Source organism: Sciurus carolinensis, chromosome 12 (assembly GCF_902686445.1).
Source record: "Sciurus carolinensis chromosome 12, mSciCar1.2, whole genome shotgun sequence".
NCBI lineage: Eukaryota > Metazoa > Chordata > Mammalia > Rodentia > Sciuridae > Sciurus > Sciurus carolinensis.
In genome coordinates, this window is record NC_062224.1 from 42,464,367 (window position 1) to 42,485,300 (window position 20,934).

At 36.2% G+C, this 20,934-nt stretch overlaps 1 protein-coding gene across 21 annotated transcripts in view; it reads left to right on the forward strand.

Annotated features, from left to right (window-relative positions):
- Positions 1 to 20,934, forward strand: part of Pard3 (par-3 family cell polarity regulator) — a 649,712-nt gene that overhangs the window by 442,788 nt on the left and 185,990 nt on the right. For 19 of the 21 annotated variants that reach the window (XM_047521509.1, XM_047521522.1, XM_047521510.1 and 16 more), the window contains one exon: positions 9,198 to 9,429. In XM_047521509.1, the coding sequence (XP_047377465.1) occupies positions 9,198 to 9,429 (232 nt within the window). Of the gene's footprint in view, positions 1 to 9,197; positions 9,430 to 14,174; positions 14,292 to 20,934 lie in introns of those variants that run through there. The other 2 variants (XM_047521527.1, XM_047521528.1) reach the window with 1 other exon arrangement.

The window sequence follows — 20,934 nt, forward strand, 5'->3', positions numbered from 1 at the left end:
TGGCTCCCAGCAAGCAGTTTCTGTATCTCCCACAATAAATCAGTTTCTGTTACTACCAAGAAAATACATGCAGTAACATTGCTTTGTTTCCTTTTTAAAAAAAAATATAATCTCTTTTTTTCATAATTAAAGATTGCCAGAAACTATAAGCCGTTTTTAATTTAGTAACAGCTTTTTGGAGTTGAAGTGATGAAACACAACAGAACCAAATATCTCCCATTAATTATAACTATTGATTTTAAGATATGTTCAGAATTTAAAATGTGAAAAACTTTGTCTTGCAAAGATGGACATACTGCTTTTGAGTAGCTTGCCTTGTTTTCATATAGTTCTCTTAGGAAATAGAAAAGCATTGCTCTAAAACATGCATAATTTAGCTTTGCATTGTGAGATTGGAAGAAACTAAATTTACATTATTAAATCAGGTAATATGAGAACTTCTAGGGGAATTTTGTTGTTTTATTAGCTACATAATAACACATTGCATTTGATATCTCAAGATTTTTTACTTCTCAGCATTCTGCCCCCTTTTGTCACTATGAATTTGAAGAAAAACAATACAAACTACATTTAATTTTATGAAAACCAGAATCCATTTAGATAATAGTAAAACTACTGTGAAAAAATTCAGGATATTGGTTTCAAAGTCAAAGCACCTTATGAACTGTTTCTTTTAGTTAATCCATTTTAACAGTTAGATGAATGTTCTGAAATACTAATAAAAGAATAATATATACTATCATTGTATGCTAACTTGTAATTTTAAACATTACCTTCAGTTTAAGAAAAGAAACTTTGAATTTTTTTTAGGAAGTTTCTGGATGCAGCATGGGTGTATGCATGTACAGGAGCAAAAGTTCTTCCTTAATTTTTTTTTTTCCAGATGAAAAGTAACTTAAGCTAAAAGTGCAATGAAAAATCTTATCTCAAAGTGCATGAATTATAGAATCCTCATTTATAACCATTTTTTTTTAAAGAGGAAAGTATTTGATCAAATATTCGACCATAATCATACTTTTTTGGTTTTCAGTTCTGTGATTTTCTAGACTCTCGGAGCAGTCTTCCAAATGGTATACCCCATTACACTAAAACTACTTGAATATATTTAAGTGCATATTAATGAGACAGGGCACCTCAGTCTGATATTTTGGCTATAAGTTCCTGAGGGTTCAGAAGTGATTTAACCCAGTGGTAACCAACTCTTGATTAGCTGTGTGGTTGAGGGTCATGGTAGGTACAGGTTGTCATGGCATCAGAGGGTGAGCCACATGCCCAGCCAGTGTGGGATTCAGGTGGAGAAGGAAGTACATGCAGATGTGGAGAAGCTTCCCCAGAGAGATTGCTTCAGTTCAGCTCTACTGCTTGAGGGTCTTCAGCTGGGTGCAGAGGGGACATATGGACCAGGTGGATTGGAGATCATCTCTAGATTTTTGTAGTTCCAAGTTCTCTTAGGATGGTGTGTATGGTAGCTGTGAGATCATAGTGAGGAATAAGATTTAAGATGTAGGCAGACAGTAGATCATAGCCTAATTTAACTTGTTTACCTTTTATCCTGGAGACCTTTAAACGCTTTTGAAGAATTTCAGGTAAAAGAATATGATTTTTGTGGCCATGGATTTGAGGATGGGTTACTGGGGAAAGGAAGGCAAGTAACAATGTTGGTGGCAAGAAGATCACTTATATAATAGTAATGGAATAATCCAGGTGAGGAATGATGCTTGGCAGTGCAAGAGAAAAAGAAGAAACTGAGTTTACACACTTAGCATCGTGCATATAAAGATGAATGATGATGATGTGATTTCTCTCATTAGCATTTCCAGCCTCAGAAAGTGGGAATCATCATCTCTCTGTGTAACCACTCCATTACCAAGCACTCTTAATTTTTTCTCATGAAATCTAATTTCACTCCTTTCCAATCTAGCCTGAACCCTTTTTATTTAATATCTGAAGTTATTGTTAGGATTTCCTGACTGGTCCTCCTGTGTCTGGATTTGCTCAGGAAGTTCTGTAATTGCACACTCTTCTTCCCATCCCTCCAGTTGGGGTGCTCCTTGTTGCCCACACTGTGCACTCTCCATGAGTATATCTTCTCGCTGTCCCAGGTACATGGCCCCAGCACCTCTGTGTGCATTTTACACTGTCTCTTTATGCTGTCATTTAACATGTGTGCATTTTACACTTTTTCCTGAACAATCTAGTTTCCCCCTAACTTTCTAAAGCCCCACATTATATAAAGTACATCTGAGACTATTTAAAATAATGATTTTTTTGTTTGTTTGTTTGGGTTCTTGGGATCAAACCCAGGGCTTTGTGCATGCCCAGCAAGTTCTCTACCACTGAGCTAAAATGTATTTTAACATGAAGAAATGTCTGGAGATTCCCCCAATGTGGATTATGTTTCATGGTAGTTAAAAAAAATACTGAGGCTTTTGGGAGACAGGAATTCTGATTTCTCAAAACGAAAAAAAAAAAGAGTATTGATAGTCATTCACTTTTGTATTATATCTGTATGCATTTATGTTATTTGTTTCTGATCAGTGGACTAAGAATCTCTTTAACACAATAAGCAATGTTTTGTGTCTTGTTGAAACATAGGTTTGACATTAAACCCACTCCTTGCTTTAAATAAAATTTTAAATGGCAATTACAATAGAGATATGGGTGCTCCCATTTTGATTATTATAAACATTCCATTTGGTCTTAATGTTGAAAGGAAAGCCTTCAATGTCATTATAAATTATCCCATTGGGCAGAAAACATCCATGATGTATCATCATTTAAGTGTAAAAATCATTTGAGAACCAAAAGCAAATTTGCAAGGGTTCATAAAACTGAGTGTGTGACCTCCTTGTTCCTGTCTACAGCATTGTGTTAGAAGAGGGGAATAATGCAGGTGAGGTCTTACCATTACCTTTGGGAGCTTTTTACCCAATTTATTTAGGAGAATGGATTAGAGAGCAGTTTAGAACGCAGAGTAAAAGTGAACAGTGGTTTGAGTAATAAGTCTTAAGTCCTTTGGAAGAATAATCCTAGTGTTTTTGTCCCTCTGTGCATATGTGAAAGATTATTTTAAAGTGAAATAAGTCTGTTTTAGAGTAGAGTGTCTTGGTAGTCATGGATTTCAACTTTCCTCCTATTGTTGAAACCCCTTCTGTAATATCCTACTATCAACTGATTCCTCCATCTCCATTCAGGGTTATACTCTTGGTTCATCATCATTTCCAATTATTATTTTCACCCCATAATCTTAGTATAAAAGGTTCTCAAGTCTTCATGTTTCATGCTACCTATTTTATTATTATTATTATTATTATTATTATTATCACCATCATCATTACATTTGGTGTTCAGAAAAACTTGTTTCCTTTGCCAATAGCTCAACATTCTGTGTTAAAAGTCAGAGTCCAGAACAGCAGATCCTGTTATTCCACACCATCTGTATCACTAGCTGTTCATTTCCTACATCTTTCTTCCTTTTCCAAAGTCAAAATAATTAACTAAAATAAGAAACAAAAATATTATTTATGTACCCAACATGCTCAGTTCCTGAGTAGGACTTTGCAGTACCTGAGAAGCCACTCTCATTGATTTTTATTACATTGTTATTTACCTATCATTAATCGATAAAAGTCAGGAGATTTGCTGAGTTTAGTGAAATCTTCCACTATTAATATCTTATTTTAACCAGTTTAAGTTTTGTTTTAAAATGTTACCTTGTGAAGTCTGTAGTTATCCTGTGTAGAGTTTTCACATTTGATTTTTTAGTTTTCAACTGTAAATTGTAAATTGCTGAAGAATTCCTTTCTACCTTTACAGTTTTAAACCTAGGGTAATTCTTTATAAACAGAGAGCAAAAAATGACAGCTTTTCATATTTTTGGCAATTTGTTCATATGGCCATTACTCAATGACTATTTACTCATGATTCCTTAGGACTCGCCCTCAGAGGAGAATACCTGTTGAGTGAAAAATAATGTTAGGTTATCATTTTAATTTTGTATTTCTTTGTTTATGTATATTGAACATTTCATTTAAATCTAGAAAAATTATTAGAACTACCTAAAATGACATGAACTTCTACACTTTACACTCATGATAAATAACTGTTGATATTGCACAACTGCTTTATAGTTTGACTTAGACTATGTATTAGGATGCTTTCAGCTTCGCGTAACAGCACTACCAATTTGGACCAACTTAAAATGTAAGGAAATGCGTTGTCTTATGAGTTTTAGAGTTGGGCATTTCAGGGTTTATTAATTTCACAGTCCAGCCGTATCATCAAAGACCCAACATCTTTCTGCCCCTTCTATTCCACTATCCATAATTTGACCTATCTGCAGTGTAACTTCAGCACTGAAGGATTTTTTACTTTCTTGTCCAACGTGAATTGCGACTCCAAGTATAGAATATGTTCATTTAGTTTGATGGGGCCATTCTTGTTCTAATAACCTTGGACTAACAAATCCATAGGAGCATGGCATCCATTCATTGGTTTAAACTTAATGAATTCGCTTCTTGGAGCTAGCTAGGTCACAGTCCTGAACACAGAGTTCCATTGGGAAGAAGAAAGCAAGAAATACATTTGGATAAGCAACACAGATCATTACAATATCAACAGTAGCATCACTTCTCAATGGGGGGAAAATCATTGATGTCCCTGTGGCTTGGAGTCACTTTTTTTGACAATAAAAGGTTTGGGATGACTAGACAAATGTGTTTTATTGATGGCAGAAGCCGCAGAACTTTGAGGTTCAATTGAAATCCAATGCCATTTTTTCCATAATCATTAATACCTATGTGCCCAATCTTTTCCAAGTTTCTTGGAGGCCCAATCCTAACATGATACCTTTCAGAATTGACTAGCTTAATTTGTAACATGGACTAGAATTTTAATTGAGCTAGATTTGCATCTGTTGAAAACATGGTAATTAGGTATGTTTTAATTGCAGAATGACTGTGCTGCATGAAAGAGAAATAAGCAGCTTCACACTTTACCTTCTTTAAAAAAAGAAACTTGAAAATACCTGTCTTTATAGGTAATCACATGGGAAAGTAGCTGAGAGTTCATTGCACTGAGCAGGTTAAAACAGGCAGAAATGTTGTCAAAAATAGACATTTCTATTTGTTTGGAAGGAGATAATCATGTTTCTTTGTTCAGGGTGTCTGCAAAAGGAAAGCAAATAATCTTTAAAGAGGAACAAAATTAAAGTGGAAAACATCAAAATTTATATAGCATTTAAAATAGTAAATTATCTAAATGTAAGTTTATGATTAGTTCTTGCATTGTAATTTAGTGTATGAACACAATAGATCAAGTCATTTACTGTTGATATATTACTGTTGCTTTTCTTAGTTGAAAAATTATTTACATGAATATTTTGTGTTTTTTTTTTCCACCTAGGGAATAAAAATACTTTATGGCCTTCATTATAAAGCTAGTATTAAATATACAAAGATTGGTTTTGAAACTTAGAATATGACTAGCTTAATAGTGACCTTGAAAAAAATATATATTTATTAAACACATGTAACCAATTTGAGCTTTTAGAAACCAGAGCAGTTTTACAAAAGGGAAGGGTAAAGTAAGAAATTCTTATTTTTCTCTATCAAGTAATTTCTGAGTTTGAAGCATATATAACATGATAGTATAAAAGAACATCTTATGTTTGTACATATGAAGCTCCATATTGCTAAATATTTTTAATTAGTTGGCATTCAAAGGAATTAGTTAGATCAGTACACCCCCCAGTAGAGTTTCTGTGATAATGTATTATCTAAATTAGAACAAGCATAAAGAATCCTCAAATGTGCAAGTATCATTTTAAACAGTCCACTTGCTTCAGGCAGGAAAGTGAGGTAGGAGTTTTCATTTAAAATGAGGTTACAAAACACAAAGTTAATAAATGATTTAATACTTTTTCTATTTCGCCCAATTTAGAAAATAAGTTACATTACATATACCAGAAAATTATTGTGAATATGAAGAGAATTGGCAACAAACATGACTTCAGCATATAGTGAGTTGTGAAGGCACTGCATTTATTCTGTTATGGAGCCAAGAGCAGACATATGCCCCTTGAACTTCTGCCAAAACTATTAGGCAGAAAACTAACAGAATCGCTACTGATACTTCCATTCATGATTTATGATAATGGTTGCTGTGGAAGACTAAGTCATTTACATTTATTGAGCTCGTTTTTTTGTTTATAGTTTCAGACATTATAGAGGGTCATAAAATCCATTAGATGATATGTATAGCACTAACAACAATAGCACAAAAATATACCAGAAACCAATTGGAATTTCATTGCTTACAATGGACATTCCTGGTGCTGCTGTATTTGGGTTGGGGCTAACCTTGTTAGACTTGATCACAGGAGAGTGGGCATTTTCCTGAAGATAGAGGAATCAGAAATCTGACAAAAATTTGGTTGGGAAAGGACTTTGTCCAGGTTTTACCAGTCATTTTTTATTTCCATTGGCAATTATTTGCAGCTACTGTCTGCCTGGTAGTTCACATTTCTGGAGCCTAGAGAATGGGAAGCATAGATGAGAAGTACAATAATAGAAAATTGTACAAAGAACTCTGGGAGTATAAGCAAATGTGGTTTCCATGTAACATTCCTAGAACATTGACCAGCATACATCTAGCCCACTTGAATATAGCAATAGGCCTCCATTTTTTAGCTTTTGAGAATTTATAGTGATTTGGTCATTTATTTTAAATTTGGGGTCACACCCAAATAGGGTTGAAGTAGTGGTCTGCAAACAAATAGAACAAGGCCTCACTCCAGGTTACTAGGCAGGACGTTGCAGCCCTGCTTAAGCTATATTTGCCTTTTCTTGGGGAACTCTCCTTTGAAAAGACTACATATAATTAGCAAGCTCATGGATCATTTGGTCAAGTTTTTCTTTGTCTACTCTGTGAATACCACAAATAATTTCTGCCTTAACTCAGTATCACGTGTAATTGTATAGATTTTAAACTGTGTCCATCTGCATGTGGAAACTGGCTTCCTCTGCCAAACTTGCACAATTACTATTTATATATTAATTGATAGAAAGGAAAAGAAGCAAATTTTCCAACTGCCATTATGCCCTCTGGAGGAGGGTGGCTCATATTAGATACCCCAATATAGGGCGGTACCAAAAGTTGTCAATATGGGTTAGGTAACTGGTCCAGAGTCCTGTGCCCATTTGATCTAGCTTCCCAAGTTCGTCAATAGAGCCACAAGTCACAGCATTAAATGTCCACACAGGATTGGCAACAGGTTTTTGAAATGTAATGCTGACTCCTGGAATTATCTTCTGGGCAGACTGTGTAGTGACTGGATGATAGATCACCCAAATATGTGTTGTATGAAGCGTGGAATTGAGCAGGCACACACAGAGTTGATCAAAGAAATGCGTGAAGGTCTTGCTGAAGTACAAATGTACAAGTGATATTATAGTTGATACAGTAGCCCCAGACTGTGAGGGTGCTGCTGCCAAATGGAAGAGTTGGTCTAAATGCCCTCCAAAGGACCTTCCAGATTTAGACACAGTGATGTTTTTACTCTTTGGCTGTACACAGGGCATGACCTGCTGGGATAGAAAATATGTCAGCGCATGTTTTTAACCAAATGTATCAAGCAAAAGAATTGTGCACCTTTGCTTTTTATGTTATACTAAAATAGCTGGCAATTTTTTTTTAAAACAAAACTGTACTACTTGGCCATGACTGTGCCATCATTTGATAATCTCTTCTCAGATTTGTGAGGCTTTAATAGCAGAAAACTAAGATACTGGGTCTGTAATAGCTAGTTTGATTCATTTATACTTTGTTTTGAAAATTCAAGTGCTCCTTGGCTGGAAAAGAGGCAAGACTGAATTTCATTTGATGAGATATTAAGGTCAGTTCTTAGTAAAAGTTTGAGATGAAGCTCTAATTGTCCTATTTGATTCTGTGTTACTAGAAACTCAAAGTGATTCATACTTTATTTGTTGATGCTATAAAGAAATGACCTTGAAATTCAAGAAGTAATGAAGACACCATAGTTCTTAACATATTTGGCAAACAATCTTAGGCAGCCAATCTCAGATAAGACTGCTGAGAATGACTGTTAATATGTGCATCTGTTTTTTTTTACATAGTCCATATTTTTATTGGTGCTTTATAATAATACATGTATAATGGTGGGATTCATTATTACATATTCATACACACATATAACAATACAATTTGGGCAGTATCATTTTGCTAGTAGGCTTCTTACTTAATAGAGAAATTCTTAAAGTTTTTTCAATAGGTAGAAACCTACTTTAGTTATTTGCCATTCTTTCAAATGTAAAATGTTTGAACTGCCCTTGTTCCGTATGTTTAAAGTATGGACTTAAGGAAAGAACATTGTTACCACTAAGTAGCTTTATCTGCAAAATCTGAAGAAGTGAGGATTATTGCTTTGTTCATTTTCATGGCTCCATTCCCTTCTCTTTAGCTGCCCTTGTGCAGATAGGTATGGGAATTAGAACCTGTAGCACATATAGTAGTATTTACTTAGGATGTTAGCAATAACAATATAAAGAAACTTTATAGAGGCCTTGAGGATCTGTTGTTGTTATAAACTAAAAAAAATCCACTCCTTGGTGTCCACAAATCATAAATGGACCTACTTGGAAACCTGAGGAAAGAAGTCCTTGTGTTAACAATGGTGTGCTTACAGTGAGTGGTACAGGTTAGCAAATTAATGAGGAGCCAGGATGTGTCTACATTGCCTTAACAGAGAAGAAAGGAAGTACTTGGGGAAGGAAACTTGCTTGTTTTCTTTTCATCTTGCAAATGCAGTGCAAAGACCCTGAGAAATCTGTGCTGTGTAAGTAGGCTTGAAGTCCTCCCCTGATACGTGCTGTGTAGCAACCAGGATGTTATCGTGCATACAGAAGCATCTAGCTATCCAGCTAGGAAGCTGCTTCTCTCTGGCTCTTGGTGCATCCTCTTCATGTAGCAGACACTTGTGCATGGGACTCATCCGCATTACATATTCCCTTCTAATTCTACTCAACATTACACAGCCATGCAATTCAAGTTGAGGGCAGGACCATTCTGCTGTAGAAAATGTGGGAAAGTAAAGTTCTCATAAACATTTTTGCTTTCTTATTTGTTGCTCTGAGTCACTATATTTCTTATCTTTATTTTATTTAATTTTTCCTATATAGTGGAAGAAGACACAGAAGAAAGTTCACGATCAGGGAGAGAATCTGTATCCACAGCCAGTGATCAGCCTTCTCACTCTCTGGAGAGACAAATGAATGGGAACCAAGAGAAAGGGGACAAGACTGATAGGAAAAAAGACAAAACTGGAAAAGAGAAGAAAAAAGATAGAGAAAAGGAAAAGGATAAAATGAAAGCCAAGAAGGGAATGCTGAAGGGTTTGGGAGACATGTTCAGGTAAGTCTTTACCACCATAAACCAGAGCATCCTTAAATATACACTCATGCATCACTTAACAATGGGGATGCCTTCTGAGAAATGCATCTTAGGTGGTTTCATCATTGTGTAAACATCTTGGACCTTGGATCTTTTTTATAGCTTACTGCATGCTTAGCTATGTAGTATATGCTATTGTATATGTGGTTGTGGTTGACCAAAATGTTAAGTGGTGCATGACTGTATATAACTGTGAGGTTTAAATAAAAAACATGAAAAGCACAGATTGAAAACAGTATCTTTGAAGTCAACTGAAATTCCTTTATCATTTCCAGTCTTAGCTACTACATTTTTTACTTTCTTAACGATTTTGCTTTAGTTATTTCAGCAACCTTCAATATGTTATCTTACGGACCATGTAAATAATCCTGGAGAGGAAGGAGGGAGTACTCTGTATCTTCCCTCTGTAGGAGAGGAAAAGGTCCATTGAAACAAAGGACTATTAAAGCAGTGTTTATTCTTTTTTGTGTGGGAACAATGGTTCATTATTTAAATTTAACACAGAGCTCAAGTTAGTGGTAGCATTTAAAGGTTCATTAATAACAAGTCTAATAAAAAATGTTACAGATAGAACTTCAATTAAGTTGTGTTGATTAATTTAATACTTATTACTTTAGTCAGTAAAGATTTCATTAAACGTAGTCTCTGGCTGTTTCTTGACAGTTGTTTTTGTGTCTTAAATTATACTCTAGGATTACTTAGCATATCATTTTTTACAAATCATTGCTATACAATAAAAGTGACAAGTTGTTCAGAAGTTTCACTGAAACTCCTCCATAAATGTTCATCTAAGGTGATTTATAATATTCAGGCATTTAATGTTAAATATAAAGATTGCTTGATTGTTCCATAAATTAAAACCCTAAACATATCAAGATGATGGTTTAAAATTGAAAACATACAGCACAGCCTCTTGACTTTTCAAAGTAGTTATCCTTCATTATGAATCCCTTCCTTTTAACTTGTTTTTAATTGCAAAATGTGAACAAGAGTTTTTATTTTCATAGAATTCCCTGATTTACGATCCTCAGGTTGACCTCAATAACTCAGGGTGTTATAGATATGTCAGATCTGGAAAGTTAAGGAGTCAGGACTTAGCCAGAAGGTTACACAACACAGCAGATGTGTTCTGTAGATGTCTGTTTAAGTCAAGTGCATGGAAGAAGGAAAGTATAGATTCATATTAACACAAAATCTGTCCTGTTCACAATATTATCTTTAGTTTAAAATAGGATTGCATTTCTCTCTCCAATGATTCAGAGCCTTGGAATCTTCATCATTTTTCATTAGACTTTTTCTTGTTTATATACTGCTCCTTCTAAATCCATTTTCAGTCAAATCATCTTTCTTCATTATATTCCACGTCCAAAAATATTTACAGAACGAAATAGCTCTTACTGCCACTTTATTTCAGCTCTGGTGTTAGCCAGGGGGCTTTTCATTCCATATATGCAATCTGACAGCTCAGAAACTGGCACCTACACAATGCACAGACATAAGGCTGCTGTCCATCAATTAAAATGTAAGGAATTCTTGCTACTGTCTTCTTTAAATTAGAGAATAATAGGTGGAAGGAAACCTCCTGCAAAAATGCAGCACAGTCGCATTTCCAGGGCTTTCCTGAGGCATATTGAAAATGAATGGCTTGTTAGTTTTCATTCATCAACCAACATTTATCTGGTAAATACAAGGTTCTGGACTTGTTATGAGACAATGGGTAAACTAAGTTCTAGTCTTTTGGAATTACATTAATTATAAATCATCTTTGTCTGCAGTTTGCAACTTCAATGGTAGACTTACCATTTGGGGCCAGAGGAATGGAGAGTGGGCAAATGTATATTGTTTTAAAGGGACCGTGAACACTTTATGACCCTCTTTCTCTTAAATGGCCTACAGAACATTATATGATGTTTTCTCTAGATCTAAATCCATAGACTTTAATCTGTAATGAAAGCTAGCTTTTTAGTAAAAAAAAAAAAAAAATTGACCCATTTATAATTTCAAAAACCTGCTTACTCTTGAAAATCAAATTATATGTTCAGAGGCAGGACCTGAAGTTTCTTTCTTCTTTTTTTTTCCCCTCCTTTTCTTTTTTCTTTTTTTAAAATTAGACTAATATTCTTCCAGTATTTAAGAAAATCATAGATATTTAAACTTCTCTGAGTACCTGGAGTCAGTGGTTTGCTAAAGTCAGCACACATTTATTTATGAAAGCAATTTTTATAAATTTTGCAAATTTGTTAATTCCAACCATTATTAAAAATAAAGTAGATCATATAAAAATCTTAAGTAATTAATACTCAAAATTCATCACTTCCTAATTACTTTACCACACTATGATCCCTGTTTCTGAGATGATCTATACCTGCTGTATGAGCATATGTTAATACTTCATACTGGTGGCTCTTGCCCCACTCTTCCAAACTCTGTTCAGTGAGGACTACTGCTAGCTTAAAGTCAGCCATGGACAGAGGATTTACACCATGAAAGCCTATGAATTCTAGGAAACAGAACTTATCTCCTAGGAGAACAAGGTGCCACCCCATTGTGGGAATTGGAAGAATTGAGCAGAAACCCAGTCTTACTTAGAAGCCTTGCATGTGGCTGCATTCTTTCTGATCACAAGTCACTGCCTCAGCACTGTAGGACTGAAGTTTGCCAAACAATACTCTTGAAAATGAGTTGAACATGATCATGATCCATTAAACATAAAACAAGTTTTTTTTAAAAAATGTTGGCTTGCATTTCTGTCTTCACAGCATTATTACATGTCATTATTATTTAAGTGTTGCTAGATTTTTTAAAAAACATTTTTAATCAACCTTTCATACCTACTGGATCTGATTATTTGAGACAGCCCTCTAGTTGATTCTTTTATGTTTTGTTTTGTTTTTTTTTTAAACAACATGGTAGAAGTTAGTAAGATTTTGAAATTAGTTTCTTCCTTTCTTTTTGTTCTTTTGAAAATAGGATGTGATTTCCTTAGCAGTAGTGCTTTGAAATAGCTTAAAAGGTGTATGTGCATGCACATTGCTTGCAGTAGTTTATAAGGGGTGCTGCTGTGGTGGGCTAAGCAGGTGTCAGGGACTCAGCAGTTGTTTTTGTTTTGTGGTCCACATAATGAAAAGTGTTAAGTGCTTTAGTTATTGGGAGTCAAGCTTTCTAGATAAATGTATCAGCATATACACTTTTTCTCTTTAATCTATTTAACAAAATAGTATGTTTTCCTTTAAAACCAGACTCACAGACTCCTCCACTCTCCATCCTGTTTTGCTCATTGGGCACATGCATACATACATGCATACACATGCACATACATACAAGCACGCGTGCGTGCATACATATACACTCAATCTGCTCCTACTTCTACAGGTTGTCCAACATTTTTGGTTAAATATAATGAGAGCCAAATAGACCATATTTTAAAAACTTATCAGAGGAAGTTAATAGTCCATTGGATAGGTATTTTTAGTCATTGGCATATACAGATGATATGGTTTTCTATTTCACACACTGAATGGTAGTCACAAAAATGACTTAATTATTGATAAATAGCTCTAGGAATGAATGTTGTGACTCCTATGAATTTTTTTTTCTGTTTATAAATTATGGAGTATATGAAGAGCAAAAGCTGCCTTAATGCAAGTTTTGAATCGCAAATTTAGATATATAAGGAATGAAATAACAAATGCAAAGGGGCTCATGTTTGTATTAATTTCTCCTTGTACATATCACATCTTCTTTGGTGCACAAGGAGCTCCTATTGCATTAATTAAACTGACTTTGTATCTAAGAAACCTGAGTGTGCTTACAAATGGGTAAACATAACTTGTGAATGCAATCAGTCGCATGTGAAGTACAGAGCAGGGAAGGGTCTGGAATTTTGAATCTTTGTGTATGTTTGTGTGTGGCTATACGCATTTCATACTATAAGATATTTCTGAGAATTCTGCTATTATATAAGGTTGTCTGTGAAGAAGCAACTAAATATGTATTTTAGAAGGAGGGAGATAAGTTTAAAGATTTAAATGTATGTTTTCAAAGGAAAGCAAGAACATTTTTAAGCAATATGCTTTGGTCTTAGTTTCCATCTCCAAATAGAAATTACCAAAAAGATAATAAAATTCTGCCTTCTCAGATATTAAGACTTTTTAAAAATTACGTGCTCTTTTTTTTTTTTAAACTTTGGAGTAAGTGCAATTTGATACTGCTTTGATAGAAAATTGGAACTATTATCATTTGAATGTCAGAGAATTACAAGTGTCCTAAAACTGAAGGTTCTCAGAAGTGACCTGACTGTGTATGTCACAGGTTTATTTCTTGCTATAGTCTATATATAGTAGCTGAGAACTGATTGCTGGGGAAAGCTGAAGCAAAAGTAATGTTGCAATATTACCATTAAAACAGAATCTTCCAGTTACACATTCAAAGTAATTCCTGACCCCTGCCACATTGTTTTATTCAGTTCTGTAAGAAGAAATAGATAACTTGGTCTGAAACCTCATTTGGGTGAAATCAGATATACCACTAGCTTTTCCTTTTAAAGATGTAATCATTTTCAGAATACGAGGAGCGTGCTCAGATCTTAAAACTTCACTACTGTTTGGGTGGCACATCTCAGGTTTGACAGAATAGCAAACACGTGTTATTGTTGCTTCCTTACTCGTGCTTACTAACTGTGTGTCTGTACCGTGTTTCTCATTTAGCCTTGCCAAACTGAAGCCTGAGAAGAGATGAACAACAAACCAGATTCAAAAATGTCATGAGCAGCACGTGTTACACAGTTGTTTTTTAAAACAAACAATAAATTTACTTTCAATGAATTCTGTTGACGAATTTTGTTTATGACATCAGCAGTTTTGATGGTTTAGTGATTTCCATATTAATCAATTTGGAACTTTTTTTAACATGATTTCAAGCTTGGGGGTTTAAATGACTGCTTCAAAAGTCAGAGACAAGGGTTTTTTTCCTACATATTTTTAATCAGCCCCTTTTCTTAGTGGAAAACCATAGTCCTGACTGCTGGCATATTCAGAAATCATCAGCATATACCATTTGGATGTCAGAATCAGTGCTTCCAAGATTATGCAAAGTATCACCACTGGTTTGGTTTCCTGTGTAACATGGTGGCTTGGGGTAGTCAGACAGTGGAGAATGAATAGGACAGAGGCAATGAGGTGTGTGGGTTGCAGAGGTCACCCATCCAGGTTGAAAAGCAACAGAATAAAGATCGGTGACCAAATGGTCCAGTCTAAAGGTGTCTTTTTGACAAATTTAGTCCTTATATGGGTTATAACGTTTAGACAAAAAACAAAGGGTTGAGAAAATAAATTTCTGTGCTCTGGGATGGCTGAACCAGCAAGTTCTTCCAGTGCATAAAAGTAGAGCTACTTTGGTAAATAGTAATCCCAAGGTCTGCTGAGACTGCAAGTCATAAGAGTGTACCCTCTTTTATAGATGTTTCTGGAAAGAGTCTGCCTGACGAAGTGTTCCAATTTCACATTCAAAGGCTAGTTAGTGTAGGTGGAGCTCAAACTGTGGAGCCTTTACTGTGAAAGAAAGTTGCCTGCCTTCCAAGAAGCCTTAATTCACAATCCCTCCATTATTCATGGCCCCTCTGGATTTCAAAGATTTTTTAGTTAGCTCTGTTTCCTGAGAATGTTAGAATGGCATCCTAATTAAAAATTAATGTGAAAATGAAAACCATTTAATAAGGGGTCTATGGAATTGGGTTGGCTCTGAGAAGGATTTAACATGATTTGGACTGGGCCATGGTTTGCAGTCCTTCCCTTATCCCACTCCATCGCGGGGAAAATCCTCACCTGTATTCAGAGGAGGTACACGTGACTCTGCTCATTTGCTCCTGTCAGAAGTATGAGGGCTTGGAGTTTTTCATGACTTGGGTTTAATTGCCATGTGGGTTAATGTGACCAGTTTCACATTGGTAAAATTGAATGGCATCCTATGCAATCTGTTGCGGGATTTCAGGAATGCAGTTAAAAGAAGTATGTAGAAGACTATGCCTCTCTAAGTGAAACACAGGAGCAGTACTTTGCAATGAAAAGAAAGAACTTGTAAAGAAATTTTGCATGATTTTGTTTTCTTATTTGTTACCTGGACAAAGAATAGGTCTGTTTTATAAATGCATATCCTGGGAGATTTCCTTAGACTGCATTTTGAATTTGTAAATCCCACGGGCTTAAAATATGCATCTTTTATTTCTAATTAAAACAGAGGTTCCTTTTTTTTTTTTTTTTTTTTTTTATAACACTGGAAAATAAGTGTCAGACTGACCTGATAGCAAAGACAAGTTCTGGGGTAGCTGATATCATATTTTTCAAGTATTCGTCTCTTCCTTGTTAGCACTTTAAATAGAGACCCCCCTGACATCTAGAGTGCTGAAGCTGACTGCAAAGGACGCTGGAGGAGGCACAGAGCATGACGGCTGAGCCTTTCTGAGACCTTTTCTGACGTTCTCTAACGTTTCTTTTCCACAGACCTGCGGCGTGAATATAGAAGGCAAGTGTCAAGGATGACACTTAAAGTCTCTGTAAAGCAAACCTTTTCGTAAAAGAAATTTTTGACAGTTCCGAGATGCTAAGTCAATTTCAATTCTAGACTGTATAGAAAATGGAATCTTTTTTTTCTGCAATTGATGTGAAAATTGAAGGCTAGTGACTATTCGGTTTCTAATAACATAGGGTAAATAAATATTATCACACTGTTGAAAAATGTACTGGAAGACAGGCTTGGCTAATGACATTCACCACAACATATAATGGAGATATTCTCTCTAAATGTTTTCATTTGTTATCATTTGAGGCCCTCTCTCTCGTACATTAAATATGATAGATAAATACACATTATTCCAAAATATATTTTTAGCCAACCACAAATTATTGTATAAAGGTAATCATTTTACCCTTTAGGCTTTTAAAGAATTCCCTGAGGAAGTGACCTCTGACATAATTGAATGTTGGATGATTTTCTTCTGACCTATGTTTAATAATAGCCAATTTAGAAACAAAAGAGTAAAATCAGATTAAATTTCAAATCACAGTGATATAACCATGTCTGCTGTTGACCTTTTCACTTGCATTTTGTTTTGTTTTATTTTTAATCCATGCTCTGAGCTAAAGCCAGGCCCCTGAAAGCCCTGCGGATCCTCTTCCCTTTTCCTATCTCTGCAATTCCTTCTCTCTCCTGCATCATCAGCGATTGCTCTTTGCTACTGGATCAACCACAGCGTCCTTCACCCTGTGATTATTTTCCCTCTTGTAGAGAAAAAAAATTCCCCTTCCAACTACGATGTCATTTTCTCTCCTCCACTTTATAGCAAACCCTTGGGTACATTTCTGTTTGCTCTATTTTTTTATTCTGTCTTGAACTCTGTCCTGTCTCTGCTCCACAAAATCTGCTCCTCTGTTCAGGTCTCTGATGGCCTCCGCCTTGGCAAATCTGTCTGTCCTCCTCCCTCATCTCATTGGCAGAAGTGCTTCCTATGTTGATCATTTTTCTTCTCTAGGTTATCTCTGCTGGGTTCCCTCCTTCCTCTGCCCACTCCACTTTGGTCTCCTTTAGTAATTCTGTTTTATGCTCTGTTCTTTGGGTACTGGGGTACCCCCAGCGCTCAGTCTTTAGTCCCCTTCTCTTCTTTCCTGAATAACAGGAATATGCTCAGGAAACAGAATCTTTGGGCTCTAAATACAATCTACAGGCAAATGACTTCCAAGTTTTCAACTCCTTCATGTGCATATTCTTGACATTCTCATGAATGTTGACCGGGTTGCTGAAATATTAAACACTCCCACCTCAGTCCTAAATATTCCCTGAGCTGTTCTTTGTTTTCCCTGTCTCAGATAATAGGAGACTTGTTTATTCAGTTGGTTAATTCCAAAACACAGTAATCCTTGACTGTTGTTTTTTTTTTCCCTTATACCATGAATTTGATTTGTTAATGTACAAAAGCAAAACCCATTTGGTCTGTTTTCAACCCCTATCTATAATCCTAGGATGTTTTAGTCTCCACGCTGCTGACACAATGACCACTAATGACCAACACATCACCCAAAAAATCAGAAATGTGGGCCAAGATGTAATAATGGACAACCCTCTAAATTAACTGGAAGAGGGTAAATAGACAAACCTTAATATAGCATCTAGGAATATTTTGGTCCAAGCTCTCAGCCTGTTCTCTTTCCAATTTGGTCACTAGCCCTTGAGCTATGCTCCCTCCTGCTACTCTTTTTTCCCCAAACTGTATTCTTACCACTATAGCCCAATATCACAATGTTCAACCCCAGCCCCCAAAGCCTTCCAAGTCACTCAGACTAAAAGTGAAATACTTAAGTCATCTGCTGGGGGCCACAAGATTCCCCCCTACCACGTCCTTTCTGACCCCATTACCATCCCCCTCTCCTTTCCTGACTTTGGTCTGCAACACTGACCTCCTTTTCCCAGAGCCTACCCAGTCCACTAGAACCTTTGCCCTTGCTCATCCCTCCCCTGGAATATTCTTTTCTAAGATATCCATGGGTGCACTGTCTACCTTTAACAGTACTCAAGTGTCAGTTTATCAGAGGGATCAATCCAGAATTGCAAATTGCACTCCCTGCCACTGTTGTATCCCACTTTGGTGCATTATTTTTCTCTTTCTCAGCACTGCACATAAATAAATAAATAAACAAATAAATAAATAAACAAATAAATAAATAAATAAATAAATGAATGAATGAATGAATAATAAAGGTCCATTAACAACTAAGGGAAAAAAAAAAAAAAAAAAAGAAAGAAAAGCAGAATCATAGGCCCCAACTCAGACTTGCCTATTCAGTGCTAACTAACATTGCCCTATGAATGTTTTGCATGGACTCAGAATATCAGGGTCTAGGAGATGGAGGTATGATTCTGTCCCTAAAAGAAGCCAGCTGTGTGAGTGAGTTGGTTTAAGGCCTCTTCTGCTTTGAAGCCATAGGCAGAGGCAGTTCACCTGCCACCTCTGCCTTACCGTCAGGGGTCACTCGACAACTTTCTATTTCTCCTGCTGGCCTGGGATCTACACACTGCTGAAGCATCTGGGGCCAGCCCACTCCTGCGGCTTGGAATCCTCTGACGCACTCTTCAGTGAAGTGTGGATTGACAGGGTGATGACAACCTCACCTCCTTAGTTTCTCCTCCCATAATATTTGTAATATTTATATTGTAACTTACATTCTCTTTCTCTCATAACAGTTTTAGTCTTTAGAAATCTTTACGTTCTCTATTCATACACAGTAACAGAGACTTGGAAATGAACTGCTTTAACTAATTATATTCCAGCCTTCCAATTAATTTTATAGCACTATCCATTATCACTTCTTAGCCCATGCTTCTGATTTTGTTGGGTGACATGGTGGTCATTATCACTCCTAAGGAGAAAAAGCATTCCTCATGTAGCTTACTACAGTTGGCAGTAAGCATTCATTGCATTTTGATACTGGTGGATAAAGAAACTAAAACAGAAAAGGCCCAAGAGTGAACTAACTTACCAAAGTCACACCATAATTCATAATTGAAGGGTAGAGCCACATGGAATTTGAATACTGGTCAACCTCTGGGACTGTGTTCCTGAGCACTATGCACCAGCCGAGTCTTCTTGGTCCCTTCCCCCAAATCTGCAGGAGCCAATATTGCTATGAAATTTACCAGGTGATGTGGCACTGCTATTGTGCAATCTGTGATAAAACAGATTTTTATTGCTACCTTAGGAATGTAAAGTTAGTATTTTTTGAGATACTGTGTTTTTTTTTTTTTTTTTTCTTTTTTTTTTTTTTTTGGGTGCTGGGGATCAAACCCAGGGCCTTGTGCTTACAAGGCAAGCACTCCACCGACTGAGCTATCTCCCCAGCTAAAGTTAGTATTTTTTGAACCTGACTTTTAAGTTTTTTTCCAACTTGGTTTCTGTAGCTTTCTTTGTGGTTCTTTCTCTACCTCGAATTGTTCTTATTTATTCGTTTATTTATTCATTTATTTTTGCAATGCTGGGGATGTAACCCAGAGCATCATGCAGGGGATGTAACCCAGAGCATCATGCATGCTATGCAAGTGCTCTACCACTGAACTACACCTCCAGCCCTTCTTCCAAATTATTATTATTATTATTATATTATTGGTACCAGGGATTGAACTCAGGGGCACTTAAGCACTGAACCACATCCCAAGCCCTTTTTTGTCTTTTAGAGACAGGGTCTCACTGAGTTGCTTAGAGCCTCCCTAAATTGCTGAGGCTGGCTTTGAACTTGATATCCTCCTGCCTCAGCCTCCCGAGCCGCTGGGATTATAGTCATGCGCCACTGTACCCAGCTCCAAACTATTCTTAAGAATTTTATTATTAGTTCAGAAATTACCAAATTGCCATATCCCTTTTCCCCTTAACTCAGTGTACTACATATGATAGCAAAGTTCCTACTCCAGAAAACTAATGATGATGATGATAAAAAAAAAAAAAAATGCTAGCTCTCCTCCCACTCTTTCAAGGTGGCCTTATTCAATCCTATAACTGCTCTGATTCTTTTCCTCTTTTTAATACTCCACTTATCCTTTTCTTACTTCATCCCTTCTTGCATCTAGATTTTTGTACCACCACTGTTCTCTCTCTTATTTTTCCCTATTAAATTGTGAGGTCACTTCCTCAGAATATGTTTGTAGTCCTGACCTTTTTGACAGATGCCTCTGAGATGTCTTCCTCTCCACCTTCACCTGTGCTCTGGCAGTGCTGCCCAGATCACAACATTGCCTGATCTTTGATTACCCCACAAAACCATGGCTCACCTTTCAGGGCTTTACTCCTCAATTGTTGGGCTTGGGGTCTCTTGCCCAGATCCGTCTGGCATCCTCAAACCTGGCCTTTTTCAAATTTTCACTAACTGTTGTGCAGGGGAAATAACTTTTAAGCCAATTCCAGCTTTTCCTCATTGATGTTAGCCATTAGGAAAGCACCCCAAGTTTAAGTTTAGAATCCCTGCAATTTCAAGTTTATTTTCTTTCCTTCTTTAAAATTTTATTTTAATTTCATATAAAGTACTGAAAACTTTTCTTTGAGGAAACGAAATGATGACATCTACTTTGTCTGAGTATAGGCTGATTCTAGAAGAGTTAGTTTTAAGACATTAAACTTTAAGTGTGAAGAAGTACTCTGAAGAGGTGGGGATTTGCCTTTGATACTCTCTCAAGAGCATAGCATCACCAGTTGCCTGATGTTACTTGAAGCACAGTGGCAAAGCATTGATGATCAATTATGCAGAATATTCTGCTGCCTGCGAGTTGCCTTAGCCACAGCAGGGGAAAGTTGGTTGCCCTTTAACAAAGTTGGCGTGATGTGCCTCCCCATTCAGGTATATATGTTTGCAAATAAGCAGTAATCCTACTGATGGGCAATCAAATTCCAGCCCTTGATGAGTGACTTATTAAAGATTAACTTTTACTGCT